Consider the following 22,126-nt stretch of genomic DNA (forward strand, 5'->3'; position numbering starts at 1 on the left):
CGGAGAGACAGAAAGGTGCGCAGAAAGGAGAGAGGACGGCAGACAGAGAGCAGCAGCAGGACGGAGCATCTCCTGCGCATCACTGCAGCGTCAAGGATCTTAAACGTCTCCAACTGCAACGCAGAGGCGCGTAAACTTTTTAAAATAGACAGATTTTTCTTTTTTCAAAAAGAGAGTTTTGGATCTGAATCACGCGGTTCCTGGAAGAGTTTCCCCCCATTTAAAGCAACTTTTTCCATCCCAGTCCAGAAGTTTTAAAAAGAAAAAAGTTTAAACTTTTCTTGGCTCCAGCTTGGCTTCACTTTTTCCACGTGTTTTTTTTTTTTATATTATTATTATTAACATTTGTCTTAAATTTCCAGACATTTTAAAAAATTTTTTAACTTTATACCTCCAATTTTTTAACTCACAAAAATGAACTTTCAAACAGCAGGAGCGTCCCCAGCCAGGTGTGCCTGCAGCCCCAGATGTTTAAATCATTAAAGCAAAACTGACTTTCGGTGATTTCATTTTTGTTTTTTCCTCTGAAGGTTTGAGATTAAAGCGTCACCTGTTGCTGCGTCTCCTCCACTCAGCCAGCCGCGGTTTGCGCTCTGGAGACGCCTAAAAACAAACAGAAAACGAGAACATAATCCATATCACACCTCCGCAGTTCATTCATTTCCAAAGCAAAAAGAAAAAAAAAAAGAAAACCAAGCCGCGCCAGGAGCGTTTGGAGTGCGTAAATCGGCGCTGCGCTTTTTACGCACAAGAACATAATCAGCAAATCAACAAAAACTTGTGACCCAGACTTTTATTTTTTTATTTATTTGTATTTTTTAAATATATTTTTTGAGCATCTTCGTCATCCTCCTCATCATGCTGTTCGACAGCTTCGACTTGATCTCGGCTCTGGCCACGCTGGCCGCCTGCCTGGTGTCCATGGCGCTGCTGGTCGCCGTCTCCCAGCAGCTCTGGCAGCTCCGGTGGACGGCCACCCGGGACAAGAACTGCAAGCTGCCGATGCCCAAAGGCTCCATGGGCTTCCCCTTCATCGGAGAGACCTGCCACTGGCTGCTGCAGGTAAGCTGGACCCGCTGGGACCATTTGAGTCACTGTCCGACCCGGTCAGAGGGAACTTCGCGTTTCACACTTTTCCATTTAGTCAGAATTAGTGAAGTTATCACGTTACTAATGAGTTAGTCTGATTTTCCCCCTTAAGCTTTTCACTCTAACCCGAACCAGGAAAGTCCAAACTACTCTGAAAGTCTGAAATTATCCCGAGTTTCTCTTTAAAGGTTGATATTTGTTGGCGAAGTTTGGAGCGGGACTCATGCTGATAATTACTTCAGTTGCAAAGTTTGACTTAAAAAAAATTATGTTTTTTTGTGGGAGATTCCTCCAGTGTGTGAAGTTTGGAGCTGCAGTCATGTTGGAAGATGCATTAGATTCAAAGGAATGAGTTGAAATGCAGATGATGAGTTTCTGCAGCTCCAGCTGGAGCATCCTCTGCCTCCAGCCGCAAAGCCGAGCAGAGCGAACAGAAAGAGACGCACAGCCGCAGCAGGAGGAGGAGATACAATCATATCATAATCATAGCAATCGGAGGTATAATGATGAGCGAAGTTCGCCGGGACGCGCGGAGGCACGTCGGCAGCGTGCGGGGTTTGAACTCGCGGTGCTCCCGTCGGTGCAACATCTGAAACGAAAGAGACAGAAGAGAGAGAGAGAGAGAAGGAGAGAGAGGGGAGACGCGTTCCCGGAATGCAGCCGAGGACCACGGCCAAGTTTATGGAGCGGCGACGGGAGGGGAGAGGGGGCTTGATGTCAGTCTGATGGAGGAGGCTGAGAGTGTCTGCGCTTATGAGGTCCAAATGTCTCCGAAACGCGCTGGAAAACTGTGGAAAAGTCCAGATTGTTGGCTGCGGCGCTGCTTCTGCAGGAGACTTTGCTTTTTTCCTTCTTGAGGTGAAATCGGAGTTGCACCGATCAGCCTTGAGTTCCTGCAAAATACCGATTTTTGTTTTCACCTACAGATGGTTGGAAGAGAGGATTCTGCTTCAAAGTGTTTTTTTAGAGCGGTTCAGTGGCGCGTTGTTGTCCTGAAGTGAAGCTTAGAGTTTCCTCTAACACGGGAAGGTCAGATTATTGGCACCTTGTTTAAATCCAGATCAGATGAAGCTGGAGGCTGAAACCAAAGCCTATTAAAACTCTAACATCAAAAGTGGTTTGTGGGAACCTTTCAGTCATTATTTACACAGAACCTGATGAGAATTTATTCAGGTCGGAGACATTATGTCCTGACAACAGATCATGTAAAATAAAAGAGCAAAGTTGTGTAAAAAAGCTAAATATCTCTACTTGATTCAAGAGCACAATTGGTGTCGCATCGCCTCCAACCTTCATTCCCTGTGTGAATAATAAACAACTGACAAAAGCTAATTTAACGAAGGCTTAGAGGATCTTGAAATAGTTTTCTGAAATTGTGAGGCTGTTTGTTGAGATTGGAGTTATTAGAGACCTGCTGTAGTCGTTAGCATCTAAAAACAACCAATCTGGATAAAGACTTTTAAGTGTGGATGGACCAGAGTCCAACCGCAGGACATGTGGTTCTGTGAGTCATTTGTTGTTGAAAGTTTAGATTTGGCTTTGGGAAAATACAAAATACATGCATTTTCATCCATCACAGTGTCAAATAAAGCTCCACATACTAAAATTTGGTCCCAAAAGATAGTTTTGCTACATTGGATCCTGGTGGAAATCTAAAATTTAGAGGCAACAGTTGCTGCAGTTTCCTTGTTGGGCAGCAGGTGGTGCTGTAGAAACAACTACCCAAGTCAGAGCAGAAATACAAGCAGAGTAAGAAAAACGTGAAATAACGCAGAAGCTTTTAATCTAAATATTATGTATAAAATCTGGATTTTTTGTTTGTAAGATTGTAGAACTTGACTGCAGCAGCTTATAAACATTAGTAAGAACAAGATCAGCCAAAAAATCAGAACAAATCTGAAGAATCTTTGGAAATATATCTAAAAGCGGTAATAACTCAGTAGTGACACCTCCTGTTTAAAACAGGAAGTGCAGTGATTCTAGTACATCCCAAGGTTTTGCTGTTACAACAAAAGCTTTTATACTTTCCTACGTTAAATAAGTAAAGTTGTTCGGTCTGTTTCTGCCTGCGGGGGGCGCTAGACTTCCATCAAGTTCACAGTAAGTGCTTCTCCAAAGATTACAACTGTATTTTTGAGAATAAAATGTATAAATGCTTGATTTTAGCAATGATTGAGTTTTTTGTTGCTACTATTAGTTTTGGCCACATGGGGGCAGCAGATACAAGTTTTTAAAGTAGTAATTGCATATTTTTGCGTTAGAGTGATATTCTTTGGTCCGATTGGGTCACTTTGGCCCAGAATTTTCATGTTTTGGTCCAGGTTTTGCTCTTTGCGAACTCTGTGTTGCAGCAGTTATTTTCTATCCGTATTTGTTTGGTTTCTGCTGTAGCCAAAACCAGCTCTGCTAGCGGGTTAACGGAGAACCAAAATAGCTCATTTGTGCAAAACATTGAGCTGAAACTCGCTGTGAAGAATTACAGCGGGGTGTTTGTTTACGTCAATGAACAAGTGGCGGCTCTGTAACAGCGAGGGCTTTAAATTTCTCTCGATACGAATCGACCGGTTCGAGATTATTTTCCTTTCTCCACTCACATCCTCTTTTGTTCTGCCGCGCTCTCGCCCGGCGTCCCCTGGCACCTCATTCAGGACTCCAACATAAACACTTAAGTGTCTAAACGTGTGTGTACAGTGTATATATTTTTACCTCGACACACACACACAGCTACATATTTCTGTGGCTGATCCATTTTAAAGCGATCTGCAGTTAGAAATAGCGGCGCGGCGGCTCTGCCAAGGATCTGTCTGCTCTCATTAGGAGCCGGAGCTTTCTGAATGGACGGTGCCAAGCTAGGAGAGCTACTGAGGGAGGACACACACAGAGTAGAGAATCACTTACCTACACCGGCAGATTTATGCACACAAAACAGCAAGAAGAAATAACAACTGTTTAGACCAGTCCAGATGCGGTTACTTCAAATACAAAGTGCGGTCCGGGGGCCATTTACGGCCCTCGGAGTGATTTTGGGTGGCCAAGACTAGCCTAAGTTTGGCTAGCATTAGATTTACGGACAATGTTAGGGGGAAATTTTTACTTTTATTTTCAACAATAGAAAATGTAAGGTGCAACATTAACTATTCATCTAGATTTTTGCTTTTAATTCAATTTTATTTATTCATAACAGGGAAATAAAGCATCCAGTGACTTTAACTGACAGGCAGTGTTGGCATTTAATAAACCTGGGAAAATAAAGCAAGAGTGAAAAATAAAACAAATAATATGTGTTCAGTTTATGTAGCAGAAAAATACAACAGTTGTTGCAGTTATATATAAAAATACAAATAAGTGCATTAGGGCCAGAGGAGGGATTTTACATTTATTGTCATGAAAACAATTGTGATTTATCGTTACAATAAATTTCAATTAACATTGTTTAACCCCTAAAATATCCGTATTGCTAGTTTCACTATTTTTTTCTACTGTTTGTTCAATGAAAGTACCAATAAATATTTAACATTCATGTTTTATTGATTGAAAAATGTTTTTGATTTTCAAAATTCCTGATTTTGATCAATTGATTTTCTCACCAGTAGGGGGCGCACTTAGAATCTAAAGGTAATATAAAAACATTTAAAGAGCATAATAATTTCCTGAAACAGTTTCTGATTCATCAGTTCAAATAAACTTTACAGTAAATACTTTCTGCTTCCACAAGGTGTCACTGTTGTGCAAAAATGCATTTTTGCCATTTTTTAAAATAATAACTCCGAATTAAGTTAAAAAAAAAAACAAAGTTCTTGTCGAATCAGGAACAATTCCTGTTTAGTTTTTTTTTCGTTTTACAAAATCCCGCTTATTGATCTTTTGAAACACGCGATTGACTACATGTTCATGTTTATATTTTTGCATAGCTTATTTTTTATGCAGACACTGTAACAGCGACAGCTTTTAATCTATCATCCCTCTTTCTGCCAGCCTCTAATCCCGTCTGGTTTACGGCGATGAAACGTAAACTATAGTGTGCAGGATAACAAACACGCTCTTCCTGCACCTGATCTATCAGCTCAATATCAGAAAAACAGTCTTAAAAATCAAACATCTTGGCTTTTAATTTTTTTATGTCTACTTTCTTGCTGTTTAAATCTTATTAAAGCTAAATTGAGTCCAAGCTACAGTTCAAAGTCGTATCTAAACATCGTGTTTGCACGGTTACTGTTTTAACTAACGGCGGATTTAAAAGTTTCTGAAGAGACAGAAATGGTCAACAAATTAAAATATGGCATGAATTTTAAAAGAAATGACAAACTATTAACAAGTATATGTTAATTCTTCTTCATAGTTGACTTATTAGTAAAAGTTACACCAATAGTTGATGTCAGAAGTTTTATTTGTTTTCTGGTTTACAGCAATAAAGAGGAGAGGATTAAGATTTCTCAGTCCCACAATGACGTTTAATTTCAGTTCTAATTATTAGTGCTGAACCTGCTTTAATTTATTATAGCATTATATTGTCTTACTGGATTAAGAACGTAACATCAGGTTAACATTGAAGCATTTTTATAGGATTTTAAGACATTTGAACCCAAATATTCTCTCATCTGGTGGAAATGAAAATCAGCTTTGTTCAACAGTGAATACATGAAATAACAAACTGTTAAAACATATTTTCTGTTCTTCAGAAAAACCACAAAGTCTCTACTGTACCGACAGTCATGACAAAAACCCAGAGCTGACTTCTTCAGAGGTTTTCGGAGGGTTGTGCCTTTAAGCGGCTCAGACAGAGCGAGCATTGTGAGGCCCGGTGGCTTCATCTATAGTATTTTCCATTACTGCGGTGCAGCTCGCTGTGTGCTGTATGACTGCGGTTATACACACAAAAACCCAAGGCAGGAATCACATAAAGCCATAAAACATCCCCAAAACATAATGCATGATGATGCAGAATCCACATTTACTTCCACAGTCTGCAAAAGTTAGAATTTGTTTCTGTCTTCCAGGTCTGATACGGAGTTTGTGTTGGTATTAAATGTTGAGCAAAACTCCAGATAAAACAAACAAAAAAGTAAAAAAATGCACATTATACCCTTAGAATAATTTTAATTAGAGACAAAACTACCTGAAATAAATGTATTCCTTATTTGCAAAAGAGGAGAAATTTGTCTGTTTGGAAATATTTCAAACTACTTATTACAATTTAAAACGTAAAGTTAGTCAGCTACCAGAGCAGACAGCCTGACTAGGTAACCAGACAATATCAGTATTATACTCATATTACTCCATAAAACAAAGAACAAAATGATAAAATATTACGGCTAATAAATATCTGAAGAAACTCACATTAGTGGAAATTTGTTCTATATTTTATGTTTAAAAAAAAAGCGTACAAGTCCTGTAAAAACAACTAATAATCAACATTTATTATTTTGTAGCTCTATTAATGTATATTTCTGTTAAAGTAGAAACAGTCAAACAGTTTTTTATTCAAGGTTTTTATCATTTTGGCAATAATCTTGTTAGAAAAATGCTGGTCAGAGTTTATTTCTTGTCCTGTTGCTGATATGAGGAACATCTGAATTGACCCCAAAATGTTTATGTTTTATACTGTTTTTATAAAAACGAAGAAGCTTTGGGTTCAGGGTTTATCATCTAAACTTCCCATGTTTTTTACAGTAAATTCATCAGGAGGTTATTTGTGAACCACTGACTCATTGAAACAGCATTTTAGACATTTTCCTTTAGTTTTCGGTTCTTTTTGGAACTGAATTATTCAAAGTCTGACATTTCGCAAATCTCTGCTATAAATATGTTACATATTTATTCAAAACTGGACCAAAAATGGACCAGTTAAAAGATTTGAAAAGCATTTGGGTGTGGAGCTATATGACAGTTAAATCAGGGGTCAGGGAACTGGTTAGTGTTTTGGAGAGATACGTAGCTGGTGAAACGGCGGGGCGTCCCTTCGCCTGTTAACATTCAGGGCAGGATCCCCGAACCTCCAAGGACTCTCCGTCTGCCGTCACGTAAACTTCAAAGTGTCCAGTCCAACTTTTCCTGTAGTTTTTGTCAAAACACACATCCAGAAAGTAACACTTGTGCGTAAACGTTAAAATTCTGTCGTATTCTCAACGCTTTACTTCCGTCGCTCGATTGGTTTTGCGTTGTTTCGTTCGTTACGAATTTGTCAGTTTCTCCAACATGTGAGCGTTTTTTTTAAGATTTTCCTGTCGCCTCACAATCCGGTTGTCTAAATTTGACTTTTTGCGCCGGTCGTCTTATGTTTCTGTCCTCATTTTCCCACGTTATCAGTTTCCCTAAAGCCAAACGGGATCGCTGGTTTGTGACAGAAAGTGTTAAATCTATACGTGGAAGCCACTTTCTGCCCGTCTCTCGGTCCATGCGACCTCGCTGTCCTCCTCTAGTAGATTAGCGTGAGGTTCTGGCAGCGGTCTCCGCTGCCCCTTCTTTCACCCCGAGAACACACTGCTCCCTCCTTCAACACTCTTGTCCGGGGCCGACTATAGAGGCCAGTGTTAATCCCCCTCCCCTCATCGAGTGTGTAGGTGTGTGAAAGAGAGGTGGCTGCACTTTTATCGCTTACAAACTTTGTGTGTGAAAAGCTTAAAGGATAAAGCGGGAGTCTTTCGGTGATTCGGTCAACAAAACGACCACAAATACGAGTCATGGTGAAGTTTTCTCATCACTTTGACTTTAGCTGCTTGGGGTTTATGCTGCTCAATTAGATATTTACTTATTCTGATATTTGGAGGGACTTGGTTCGATCTGGGACTGAAATTGCAACGTTTGCTACATTTTCAGCTGATGTGGTGAACAAAGCAGTTCCCCTCCTCGCCTGTGGTGGCGCTGCGATAAGAATCACTCTAGGAAACGACACATAAACCTCTGAAGAAAACATGAGCAACTTCCTTCCTCACACAATGTGAACTAAAACATCAGATTTTAGCTGGTTTTGTTGTTTCCACACACTATTCCTCCTTCTAGATCGAAACTCTCACGTTTGTTTTGGTCGTATTTACCCAGAATGCACTGCACTATAGTCCAATACCTGGTTTTGGAGCATTCCGCAGTCTGGTTGGTGTTCATATAGTCACCAGAGTTTGCATGTTTGATTCGGATCTCAAACTAGAGGTGGATTAAAGTGGCCCAAACAGGACGGGTCGTATATTTGATGGTGTCTTTATTCTCTTTCATTTTCACAAATGTTGGTGAAAGACGACAATCAAAGTGTCTTCCTGCCGCTTTGCATCTTTAGCCATTCATTTCTGCTCTCAATATGTTGTTTTTTTCCAATGTTTGGCCTTTTTTGAGTCTGCAGACCCTAGTTAACGATTAATCGACAACTAAGTTAGTAGAAGAATATTTCAACAATTGATTCAATCTGATTAATTGATACAAATTGGATGAAGAGTTTGGAGTTTCACGTCACGTTATAAATGTACCTGGAGGGTTTTTCCCTTGGTTCTATGTGAAATCTTTTAATCCCCATTGCAGCTGGGCAAAATGCAGGTGGACGTAGCCCCTCCCTCAAGGCACAGCTCCTCCTCAGAGCAGCTCCTTCAGACTAGCCAGCAGCAATTAGCAAACAGCTGGTTGAACTGCGTCTGCTGAGCTCGTTATAGCAGCTCTTCTCAGTGAAACGTTGGTAAAAACGTTGCTTAAGTGTCAACAGATGAGCGATTTTGTGATGACTTCCTGAAGCCAGCACAAGGTTTTAAAGAGACAAAGGCCCAATTTCAAGGTATTAAATTATACAGTAACATTTATTTTAAGTCCTATTTGATCTACGTGCCATTTTATAATAACAGAAGTTAACATATTTATTTGATTGTGCTATAAAATGGCAATATATGTCTGGAAAAATATAACATTTTTAATTCCTAAAATGTTTATTTTTCATTGGCCGTTTTTGAGAAAAACATGAATGAAACAAGATTAATAACAGCTGATTTTATTTAGCCGTAAAGCTACTGCACTGTAAAAAAACCAAAATGTTACCAAGTATTCTGATTTAGCTTCTAATGCTAATATTTGGGTACAATTGAAATGAGGCAAAACTAATTTACAAGTAACTTTCCTCCAATAAATAGGATCTTGTTTTAGATCAATAATAATTCCTTAATGGTGATGAAAAAGTTCCAGTTCCATTATAATGAGACATTTTTCCCATTTATAAGTGAAATCATTTGCCAGCGGAACTAGAACATTTTAATCAATATTAAGGAATTATTGACATCAATGAAGTTCCTATATCCTGATTAAAGGTCATTATTGGTTAGTTTTGTCTCATTTCAAACATACTGAGGTATTTGGACCAGGAACCAGATCAGGTACTTGGTGAGTTTTTGCAGTGTGTGCATCAGATCTGCTCTGTTTGTATTGAGGCAGGGATCCGTCTGTGTGTGTGTGTGTGTGTGTGTGTGTGTGTCGGGGTATTAGCTGGGGTCCTGGGGTTAGCGCTTAGAGAGTTTTGAACAACCATAATCTCCCTTTCTATAATGTCCCCGGGTCAGGGGCCAGCCCTGCCTCCCCCTCCGTGTCTCTCCTGCTCCTTCGCCATTCTTCGTGTTTTCTGGCTGAACCATCTGAAACCTCCCGCTCCCCCCCGTTTAATCCGTCCTGTTTAAAAAAACCCGTCCCATCTCTCTGCCTGCTCCGCCACGCTCTGCGCCTGCTTTCTCTGCCTCCGTTTTTGGCTCTTCGCTCCCCCCCTCCTCTTCGGTTTCCTTCCCTCTTCGCTTTCTCTCATCTTGTTCCTCCTCCTCCCTCCGGTCTCCCTGATGCGGTGGCGTGACCGCAAAGGGACGGGGTTCATTGTCAAGTCGAGGACCTATCGCACCATTCAAACACACAATCACTCACACATAAAAGGCCTCACACTGGATCCTCGGTATCTCCGGCACCGGCTGAATGATTGACGGCTGAAAAGAGACCAGGAATTCCCTCGGTGCCTTTGACCTCGTTTCCTCTCTCTTGTTCTCCTCCGCTCTCGCTGCTGTTTCACTTTTTCATTTTTAACCTTTATTCGAGATGTTTCCGTGGAGATCGCCGGCTTTGGATCCACCTGCCAGTCGAGCCTCACGGCTTCGGAAAGCGTTCGGCTCCTGCGATTTCTGGGAAAACGTTTTTCCGGCTCGGTGCGTTTCGCTCACCTGCTCTGGTCGCCGCCGACAAGCATCTCGACCTTAACGGTTCACCGATGGCCAATGCCGAACCTCTGACAGCAATCTGATTTTATAGCAACAAGATGCATAAATGTGACACATTTATTTAAAAAGATAGTGTTCTTCTGTAACTTCCAGGTGGATTTTCATACCAGAAGAGAAATAAACTGCAAAAACATAAAATCAAATCAGGTCTGGTCCCGTCTTGGTTTCGGAGTTTCACACTCGATCAGTAACAATGTAATGTAAAAACACAACATTTTACCAAGTGTATTTGTTTAGTGTCTAACTTTGTGCACTTGAAATTAGGCAAAAATAACTTAAAATTAAATTATCAGTAAGATATTACAACTTATCTTCAGTAAATTCTTGAATATAGGTTAAAAAACTACAAGTTATTTTCCCTATTTAGTTGGTTTTGGCTCTTTGTGTTTACAACTATTGCAAAAAGCTTCAAATGCTGTACGGGAAATTCCTAGAAATTAAATTTAATAGTTCTCTCAAACAAAAAGTAAAATAAAGTCGGATCTTATTTTATTTTTTAGACAGGATTTCACACCAACACAGTAAAACAGTTAGAAAACACCAAATTTTATCAAGTATCTTTGTCTAATTTCTCTCTTAGTTCACTTGAAATTTGATAAAACTGACAAGAAGCAGCTTTTCATATCAATGCTTGTTTATGAATAAACGTTTTTCCCGTTATCAGTTGTTTGTTTGGCGGCGTTTGGGGAAGTCGTGATGTTTGGCGACTCGTCGTTCAGCTGATTTGGAAAATGGCCTTTAATTGTCGTCACTTTTGTTGTAAATTCACCAGAATCTGGTTGATGTGAATGTGAAGCAGAGTAAATATTTATAGACAACAGTAAAACAGAAAGTTAACATTGATATTTAATTTGCTGAATTTGACAGAATATGTGCTGAATAGTTTAACATCTTTCAGATGTTTTCTGTTGATGTCATAAAGTTATTTATTTTGATTTTTCCACATGTTCCTGGCAATAAGTCTTGATAAATAAACTTTCTTTGGTTCTTTGAAGGAAACCAAGACGCTCAGAACTTTAAACTTTAAGAACGTCGATATGTTTTGTGGTGAAAATCAAATATTTTCATCAGAAGGTGAGCGGAGCGACGCTGCCTGCGGTTGGATTAGTTTGAGAAGAGACCGAACCTCGTAGGCGTTCGTCCCCTCTGATTGGACGGTTTCAATCCAACGCCAACTGGCCGGCCAATCGGCTAACCGCAGATTTAACAGGCGATGAAGGACGACCAATCAGAAGGACGACAGAGGATGAGGTCACAAAAAAAACGTTTGATTCATTTATTTTAAATAATGTCTCCATAAAATCAGAACTTTTTGCCATTAACTGTAATCAAAGCAGAAAAAAGTCCCGGAAAACTTTAATTATTGTATATTTTATGAATCGATCAACTTTTTGTCTGAAACATGATTAATTTTTATTGCTGTGTGTGTTAAATTTGTTGATTTTTGTGGATGATGGATCCCAGGAAGTTCATTAAAAGAACCAATTGATCCTGTGAAATTTTAGGATTCAACATTAGATTGTAATTTTATGATTTCAGTGAATGCAAATGGCATAGGTAATAACAACAGTGGACCATAAAGCTGCATTTTGATGCTAATTTAGTAATTTATCACCTTATTTCAGGTTTTAAAGGACGAGCAGAAGGTTTTTAACTCTGTTATCAGCTTGAGTCTCTACCTCAAATGTGAACTTTTCCTCCCTCTCTCCTCGCACACGAGTGTGTGTGAGATCTGAGTAAACATAATTAGCTGTGTTTTTTTGTCTTGCCCTAATAAAAGAGTCATTTGTTGGACATTTCCACTGCGCTACAAAGAGCACATTTATAAGCCCCGGCCCAGGTTCGCCCCCAGGCCAACCCCAACAGTACAGACGGGGGTATTTTTAGCCCGGCCGGCGGGTTAGCGAGCCGGGACAGCGTGAGCCACTCTGTTGCTGTGCAGCAAGGAAAACTCGGATATTTGATGGGAATATCTGGGATGGAGCTGGTCAGGAAGTTTCTGCTGATTTCAGAACCCAAAGGTGGAAGAAAGCGTTTTATTTGTGTGGAGATTCAACAGAGAGACGCTCCTCTGTCTCGGGTTGGTTGAGGTTTTTATAAAATACCCAGATAAATCAGATTGAAGAAATAATAATAAAAGGAAGTCAGCGAAGGCATTTAGAGATAAAAAGGCTTTTAGTGGGAGAAGGAAAGCTTGAACCTGGACAAAACCCTGATGTAACCTGGCTTTAACCGCGCCTCGGGGTGCAGTTTCAGTCCACCGGCGCCGGGTTTATTCTCACTTTAAAGTTAGCCGGGAGCTCAGGGGAAACGCAGGGAAAGTGTTTCATTTTACAAAGAAAAACTGGATTTCTTTTTATTGCTGCGTGGAAAATACGTCAAAGGAGGACGTGCTTTTATTTTGCACTCTTTAAAAACACAATTAGTGGCGACCATATTTGATTTTTTCATGCAGAAGTGCAACACTAAACGCGCTTTCTTTTAATTTATATATCAATTATATTGCAGATTTTCTTCAGGCAACAGACATTTGAATATTCAAAGATCAAAACCTGAGAAAAAGCTTGAAACATTTTCTCCAGAAATGTTACCCAAATATGTCAAGTTAGTCGTATGGTAAACTTTGGAATATCCATTAAATATTGTATCCATAAAGTTACAATAGTCAATAAATTAAATTTTTTATGAAACACATTCAAAATACTTATTTTAACCTGATTTTATTTTAGCAGCGTTTTTTTCTAAAAGTGAATCTTTACGTTGAAATCATGAATTCATCAAACTTAATACATTTTCTGTTAATGAAAGTGAAATAAACGTTATTTAATGTTACGTTATTTATTTTAATAGTACCTGGATTCCTGACACAAAACGGCTGCCAGGCCCAATAATATAGTTTTATTTTTTTGAATAATATTTTGGAGATAATAGAAGAAATGATGCAACAATTAAAAATGTTTGACCAAAGAATTTTAAGTGAATTATACAAAGACAATTCATGTCTACTTTTTTACCATATGCACATATAAATACAACTAATAATCAGTGTTGTTTTGTTATGTGGATGGGTTTGTTTATTTGTAATATTTTATATTTTTAAAATTGCAATAAATGACAAAAATCTCAGTTTTTGCTTTTGGCTAAGAAAAGTGAAACCTATTCCTTTAAATTCATGTTTTAAAAAAAGACAAAGATTACGATGTTTACATGAACATAATTGAAATTTAACAATGTGTTTTTATTTGTGTTCGGAGGTTTTGATATTTATTAAAATCGCGGCTTGTTTTCGCTCTCGTAGACGATTGTAACGTTTAAACTACTTTTATTATTTTACATTGTTGAAAAGGCAGAAGCGCAAAGAAAAGAGAACAAAAAATGTTGAAGAATTATTTTAAAATCACAGAACAAAAAAAAAAAAACAATAAGGTCGAATAAATCCCCTGGACTTCTCTGCGTTGCTAAGCCACATGTCAACAAAGAAAGCCAAAATAAACAAATAAATAAACAAACAAACAAATAAATAAAAAACTTTGACACTTTTTTGCTGCCATCATTAGGAAAAGCCTGATTTTCACATCAGTTTTCTGCCGGTTCGAATCGGCCGTAATGTTGCGGTGGCAGTTCTGGTTTATTTTCTGAAAACGGGTCGAGTGTTTACAGTGGAGAGCTTCCCTCGCCTCGCCGACGTTTGGAGGAAAACCGGGTCGCTGCCTTCGCAATCAGCGTCAAGAAAAAAATGAAAAGACAGTTTGCGCGTTTTGTGAGTCGTTACGTCATGACTTTCCATGAGTTTCTCTATTTGTGTGAACATGTAAGAGTTGTGTTTCTTTTTTGCCAAAATTTGGCGAAGTGACACGTCTCACCTTCGACTTAAATGTCATCCAGACCACACCCCTGGCACAGATCTTTTCTGTGCAACTTTTTGGTGCTTTTTTTTTTCCCCCACTTTCCAGTGCAGAATAAGAGAGATGAAAACCTTCGGTTTCAAAAATATGCGGGTCGAGGGCGGTGGAAAGACAAACCGAGCGGAGAAACGCACATAATGCACGCGTACGCACACCCACAATCACTCCAATCTAACGCTGTATCAGTGTGAAAGGGAGCCTTGTCTGGCTGCCTGAGGAACTCCCTTTGAATTAAACCGTGTGTGTGCGTGTGTGTGTCGGCCGGTCTGCCAGGCAGACATACTAAACCACTCTACATCCATGTGGCAGCAAAATGTAGCTTGGAAAACAACCCCACTCCAACTCACACACACCCTGAGGGCTCCAGAGGCCAGCCGGCAACCTGGTGTGTGTCTGCTGCTCTAAATGTGTGTGTGTGTGTGTTTGCCACAGAAGGAGGAAGTGTACAGGAGCTGGGAAAACAGCTCAGGTCAACAGTTTGTACCCTGAAAGATGGAGGGAAATCAAACTCAGAGCATAAATCTACGACGGATGAAGGACCGTAAAATTTACAAATTTGCCATTTGGCGTGAAACTCAGATCCAAGACAGTTTTATAGAAAAACCCTGGCGTAAACACGCAGCGTAAATAACATTTTGTCATCACCTCACAATGAGGTCTTAACATCTGAAGAAGCTTAAGCGCAATTACAACAAACGCACCCGCAGACATTACGCTGGGGTGGGGGGCTAGGCTAATTAGCAGCATTTTTCTTCCATAAAAGCAGGTCTGGTGTTCAGAGTTTTTTTAAAGCAACATGAAACGGAGAGGCATCTGTGCTCAATTTAGCTTAACGTGGAGAAAGATGTGAGGTGCGTCGAAGGAAGGTGAGAAAGAGCTGGAGGGCAGGAAGGCTGATCGGTGCTTCTGCGTTTTTTCTGACACATAAAGCGCAACTGAGCCACAAAACGCTTTACTGTAAATACGGCAAAAACCCAACAAGATGCATAAAACCACCTTCATAAATTTACATGCTGTCATTTAATAATCTTAATTTTGACCAAAAACCAGGAATTAAAGACATCTTAGAGGAATAATTCGTTTAATATACGTTGTATATTGGGAACAACGTTTCATAAAGTGTTTAGTATTTAATTTACAAAAATGAGGCCAGAAAACTCAAATTTCTAGTCTCTGTTTCCGCTACTTGTTAACCATGGCTGAAAAACATCACAATATAAACGTTTCATATCAGTCCATGTCAATAAATATTGATTCGGTTTTTTTTTTCTTTTGTTTTAAATATCAGTTATATCGCCAACTTGTTTCATGCACAGTTTTCACTCCACGCCGTTGTTTTTCATTTTGTATCAATTATGAAGCAAAGTGGTGGAACCTGAAACTGCTGCTGCGCCAGTTACTCAACAGGTTGTTGCTAGGTAACTAAAGACTGAGTGAGTTGCTAGGTAACCAAAGATTGAATGGGTAGATGCCACCGATCTTGCTTAGCGATCCATGAGAAAATGCTGCGTGGTTCTGGATCGATTATTATTAATATCGGACTGAGGAAATTATGTCTCACGATATCATGTAGAAATTTAGACAAAAAAAATTTAAAAAAGAGATTGGATTTTTTTGTGTTAAAGAAACTTCATGTATTTAAAATATGTATATATTTCCAACAAAACATTTAATATTATGATTTCTGAGCTTTTTGTAAACAAACAGGGTTCCTGTAAAGCCACAAACCTTCACTTGTCGTAACACGAACTCTACGCAACAACTGCAAACGTCAAACCATAAATCTGGTGTCGTCTCCAGAAGCAGTTGCTCAGTCGTCCTTGGGTGATAGCCAGTGGTGTCAGTTTTATGTTCGCCAAGCTGTAAAGGCCTAAAGGTGTAAAAGGTGATGTTTATCTGAGTGTAATCAAAGCCCATTCATCGTTATCCCGTCGTTAACCTCGGCTTCACAAAGAACAACAAACAAAAGCCGAAGAGTGTTCGTTTCCCAGTGAGGACAACAGCAACCCTTCGACTTTATTTGTTGATTTTACGACGTGTTGTTGAACTAACTCTCTAAAGCTGTAACTGTAATCCAATGAAAACTCTAATATTTTGCTCGTGAAACATCAACAAAACGTCACAGATATTTATAAATATTTGGATACCGATCTCATTGGCTGTTTCGACAAAATGAAACATTAAAGAACATTAACATTACTAAATTTGCAGTTTCATTCTATCCAAAATATTCACGTTTGGATCTGTAGTTAATTGTGACAAGATTGGCTAATTATATGTGGTGCACCTCAGGGCTCAGTTCTTAGTCCTTTATTAAGCTTTAAATAACAAACACATGTACATTTTCTGATCCTCTTACCTTCACACACAAACTAGCATTTATATCTAATACATCTCTTGAAACGTTAATAATAACAAACTATGTTCCAAAAAAACCTTAAAAGTCTTAATTTGACTCTACAACCAGTTTAAACTGTAGGTACAGTCTGGAATGTTTCTGATTTCTGACATGTTACATTTTTTAAAACAGAAAACCATGATCCACGAAGCTTTTACTGCAAAACTGAGCTACAACTCAGAAAGCTGAGTCATGGCTTCGAGGCGAAGCTGCAGGAGTGCACACATTTAAAAACAAACTGAAAGCGAAGCCGCTGCTGCCAGAGGTTTGTCTCAACCAGCAAATAAACTCAGCTAACGTTAGACAACAATGTCTGCATTCATTTTCAAGTTGCAGAGGCCAAAACTGTAGATTAAACACTGAGCTTCTGCTGGGTTTGAAGATAAATTAATAATCTACAGAAAATAACATAAATGTTCATGTAAACTTGAAGCTTTCTTGTTTGAACATGAATTGTGTGTCTCTTTTTATTCCCTTGAGTCAAGCAGTAGGTCAAACCAGTTAGTTTTGTCACTGCAATTTGCAGCAGAGCTTGTGTACGTTTGTTTGTTTCCTTTTTGTTAATTTATGAATTCAGAGTGTTGGTGGAAACGAACATGCGGCGCTGGAAGTTCGTGCTTCTACGCTACGTGTGAAAACTTGCATGTGAACGTTAAGCTACGCCGTGAGCGTCCTGCGCCGCGTCGAGCCGCTCTCAGCCTGATGTATGTCCTGCTCGCTCAAACAGCCCGTTTACAGTTCTGGGTTAGGCTCCCAGTCGCTCTGCCGCGACCCCAACCATTTGGAGGTCAACGGGGTCAGCCCCAAAACTGACTGAGCGGGTTAGCCATTAACCAAGACGCTCCGACGAAACAGTGAGGGTAAAAACGAAATAGAAAAGGTATTTTATTTAGATTAACTAACGGCACAGATTTTACCACGTCACATTTACAAAATTAGCTTTACATACAAAACTCCTCAGTGGAACCTTTGTGTTCACGTGTTTCCAGTACGGCAGTAAATCTGATGCGCAAGCAACATCCTCAAACAACAACAAATTTGCTTTTTTTGGGCCAATCTGGTCTGATTGCTGCTTCAAAATGCGATCTGATTGGACGGTGGAGAAGCCTGTCACTGTGCTAAAAGTAGCTAGCTCCTCAGCGAAGCTAAACTAGCATCTCAATGCTAAACGTGTTGCAGCAGCTCAGATACAAACGCTAATGTCAGCTTCCACATTTCTATAGAACCACTTTTTTAAAATAAATTACATGAAGAACAGAGGCTCTTATTTTGAAGACAATTTTGTTTACAGAGACTAATTCATTTTATTTGCTGTTTCCGTTGTTTTATTTATTGTGGATAATTAAAATGTCCTCCAGTTCCAGTGTTGAATGTTCATCAGATTTAAAGTTTATTGATCTTTGAAAATATGTTATTGCCTTATTATTATCATGCCAGTCAGCTGTATATTTCATGAAAATAGTCTCAAATCAACAATATTATTGTTTATCACAATAACTTCTGGGACAATTTATCTTCTGATGTCCAGCTGCTTTCCTGAAGTTTTCTCATCTTTCCTATTTTGAACAGTGGTCCTGAACATTTATGGATTATTATTTAAAAGTTATTTCAGGGGTTTTTAAACTACAAAGTTTTACTATGATATATGACAATGATTTTGTTAAATTTCTTACCTGGGAATAAAAACGTTTTTGGTGTCCGTTCTGCTCTCTCAGGGTTCAGGCTTCCACGCATCGCGAAGGCAGAAATACGGCAACGTGTTCAAGACCCACCTGCTCGGCCGACCTCTGATCCGAGTGACGGGGGCTGAAAACGTCCGGAAGGTTCTGATGGGCGAGCACACGCTGGTGACGGTCGACTGGCCGCAGAGCACGTCGACGCTGCTGGGCCCCAACTCTCTGGCCAACAGCATCGGAGACATCCACCGCAAGAGGAGGAAGGTCAGAAACACCTTCACGGGAATTTAACCCAACTCAGTTGGGTGTAAACGTTGCTCAAAGCTCTTCGTTCACAGATGACAATTCATGTGAATGAGTGAAATATTACAAAGATGTTAGTTGACTTGTGAATTGAAGGAGGTAAAACTTAAAATATAGATGTCTTATAAACAAGGTGGGGAAATGTGTTGCCAGTTACTTTCACAAAGAAAGACACTTTTTCAAATCCAGATCGAATCACATTATCACAAGTTTTCTACTATAACGGGACAATATGGCTGGAAAAGTTTCACAAAACGAGTGTATTATATCAGTAAATATCGATAATCATCCACTCGTTTCTTTTTGTCTTAAATATTTGCAATGCTGCCAAACTGGCAGCGTGAACTTTTCTGTTTTATCCATAGTTTTTACAAAAAGTCATATTTTTATTTTTAAACCGTCCACTCAACAGGTAGACTGTATTCTCACACTATCATGACTGTTGGAATATTATGACTTTATTTTCTTATTACTGCAGCTTTCTTGTAAAAATAAAAAAGCCATAACGTGAGAATAGTCGTACGAAAACACAGTCGAAATAACGCGACGTTATTGTGACTGTATTGTTAAAGTATAGTAACTTTATTCTCATATTTTTACGACTTTATTCTTGCATTTTTCTCAATTTATTGTTGAAATATTGATTTTATTTATAGTTTTATGATTTCATTATGGTATTAGACTATTTTCACACGTTTATTCTGATAATATTAATTTGTACTTGACATTTTGACTGTTTGTATTTTTTCTACTTTATTCTGGTAATATTGTGAATTTATTCTCACAGTATTATACATTTATTGTCAGAATATTGATGTCATTCCTTTTATTTTGACTTCATTCTCATACAAGTTTATTCTTTCTTTTGCTCTTTATTTTGAAAATGATAGAAGTATGAAATCACGTAATTTTTCAGATTTTTGACTTTATTTTGATATTATTGCATTTTTCAAACTGAGCTGTTCTCCCTTGTGCTCCGTCGTGGATTCAGACGCCACAGAACGAGTCTCGTTGTAAATCTACCCTCTGTTATCTGAGGCGTTTTGGCCGCTGAAGCGTGAGAACGACGCCTCCATCAGGAGACCGTCTTCGATTATCTGTTTTCCTTCGCTGCCGTCCCTTCCTCTCTGCTGTCTGTACGCGGGTCATTACCGGTAATCGCCTTTCCTCTCCTGCTCACCTGACGCACAAACTCACCAGGAAGAAGCTCGAAGGAGTTCGTTTTCCTGTAAATCAGTCTCTCATTTTCTCTCATTTTGCGGGGGAGGGAGAGGCTTCGGTTTCGGTGCCTGGGGACGGCGAGGGGTCGGCTGGGTCTAATCTGAGCTCTGATCCCTTCTCCTCTCCTCGGGGACCCCGGGACTAACCTCATGTAATGACCCCTGATTAGGAAGGCTGCCTCCGACATGGCACAAAGAGGGGCTTTCTGTGTGGGGGCCCGACACACACAAACACACGCCGCCGCAGTGTGTGCGCACACACCTGAACATCGCCCGGCTCTTAACACAATGCGACACGCAGAGAAAAAGGATGTGAGGTCAGGAAAGTTGATTTTGGAGATAAGTTCGTGTCTTGTCTTGCTGAGCGAAATGATATGACAGCCAGTTTTCCACACCTGCTTCTTCTGCTATGTCTGTTACACCTGGATAACAAGGCAAACAGATCCACAGATGAAGAGATAAAATCCCTTTCAGGAAATAGCCTTTTGTTTACAACACAGTTGTATTTTATCCACAGTGATATAATATGAACACAAACTACATGTTTGTGTTTGTAGGCTGGGATTCATGTTCTGTCTGGATATTTTTAAACTCACTTTCTTACCTGCAGTTGGCAGGAAAGTCTTTATTTTGGGGAATATGAAAGAAAATTTAATGCAGATTGTCCTTAAATAGTCCTTAAAATGTCTTGAACTCATTAAAAAAGAGGAATTTGGCCTTAAATATGTAAATTACGTATTTCATCTCCTGTATTTTATGTAGCTTCTTTTTTTCTCATGAGACTTTACTGTTACACAAAACCTTGGGTCGGTATTTAGCTGCTAATATACTAGCTAGCTTATTTATGTCCATCATGATGCAAATTTATTGCATTTTAACTTTATTGCACTTTAAACAAGATGGACGATGTTTATCTTAGCCAATAGGCTAACTTCTCTTGCTAACCTATATATGGTTTATTTATTTGGATTTTCTTTTGTATGTTTGTAGTCTTAGTTACTTTTAGTAGTTGTGTTAACTTATATTTCTGGATTTGTTTGTCTTTGAGTGATTTTCAGCTTTAACTTTCAGAAAATCCTCATTTAGCTTTGAGTCTAGTTTGTAGTTTTCAACCAAGTAGCTGCTAGCTGCAGATTTTAGTATTTATTAACTTGAATTTCATAAAGTGAAAGATAAACTGAGTCTAAGTAAATAAAACAAAGTATTAGTAAATATGGGCTTCGATTTGAGTCACTGTTAGCTTGGCTTTTGGTGTCTGTTAGCTGTTTAGCTTGACTTTGAGCAACTGTTAGCTTGCTAGCTTAAATTTTTCTTGTTAGCTGAACTTTTTATCTGTCAGCAGCTTTTGGTTTGCCAACTGAACATGGTATGTAGCAGCAAGTCATAAAACCAGAGGGATTTTCCAATATCGTAATGTTACCTACTGATAGCAACATAAGCTAATAACAAGGCATTTATCTGACTTTAATCGGTTAAACTCTAAAGGAACATGTCTATAATCGTTCATGTTTTTATTTTAACTGAACACAAATAGTGAGAAGTGTTGAAAAACAGTTAATGTGTGTGGCAGCCATATTGGATTGCACTTCTGACCAGAAACTCAGAAAATCAAACTTCTGTGTACAAACAGGACGTCTTATTTGAAAAGCTCTTAGCTCTAGTTTGACGAATTGCTAGCTTGACTTTCAGTAGATTTCAAGATGAAAATTTCTCTCTGATTCTTTCATTACTGTATATTTCAGATAACACACTGACTACTCAGAACTACTCCCCCTATTCTCAGCATTATTTAAAATCATTGACCAAGCAGAAAAATGGTTCTGGGAGTGTGTGAGTGCAGTGTGGTGGTTTCCATGTCTTCTGTGTGTCAATGTGTGTTGGCAGGTTCAGTTTTCTGGACAATAAAACCAAATCAGCAGACTGAAACCGGACAACAGCGACCCAGAGAAAGAGTGAGCAACCGGCTTGGTGCTTGACCTGCTGGCCCAGAGCGTGTTCGTCTGCCCTCCCTGCGGTTTTCACATGGAAAAACAATCTTCACACAGCACATTAGGCTTTAGTGGATCAGCAGAGCCGGCCAGTTTCTATATAACCCAGTATTGAGCTGGGAAACCGAGTCGCCTAGAGAACCACAGATGGTTTCCAGCACTGACCGGCCCGGGCCGAGCATTCAGGAGGAACAAACCCAAGCAAATCTGAAGCATGACTATTTCTGTTGCACTTGGCAATGCAAATTAGCTTGTGAACCAGGTCAGAAAGAATGAGAATCAATCATTTCAAATTTTCCCCTTATTTTCAACCAAGACAGGCA

At 39.2% G+C, this 22,126-nt stretch overlaps 1 protein-coding gene across 1 annotated transcript in view; it reads left to right on the plus strand.

Moving 5' to 3' along the window:
• Window positions 1-360: 360 nt before the first annotated feature.
• LOC129357051 (cytochrome P450 26B1) overlaps window positions 361-22,126 on the plus strand; it is a 30,714-nt gene continuing 8,948 nt past the window's right edge. Inside the window, exons 1-2 of the mRNA XM_055026574.1 lie at window positions 361-1,062; window positions 18,332-18,556. Of these exons, the coding sequence (XP_054882549.1) occupies window positions 859-1,062; window positions 18,332-18,556 (429 nt within the window). The 5' untranslated portion in view covers window positions 361-858. The remainder of the gene's footprint in view (window positions 1,063-18,331; window positions 18,557-22,126) is intronic.

The sequence above is a fragment of the Poeciliopsis prolifica genome, unplaced genomic scaffold (assembly GCF_027474105.1).
Source record: "Poeciliopsis prolifica strain line A6 unplaced genomic scaffold, Auburn_PproV2 SCAFFOLD224, whole genome shotgun sequence".
Lineage (NCBI taxonomy): Eukaryota > Metazoa > Chordata > Actinopteri > Cyprinodontiformes > Poeciliidae > Poeciliopsis > Poeciliopsis prolifica.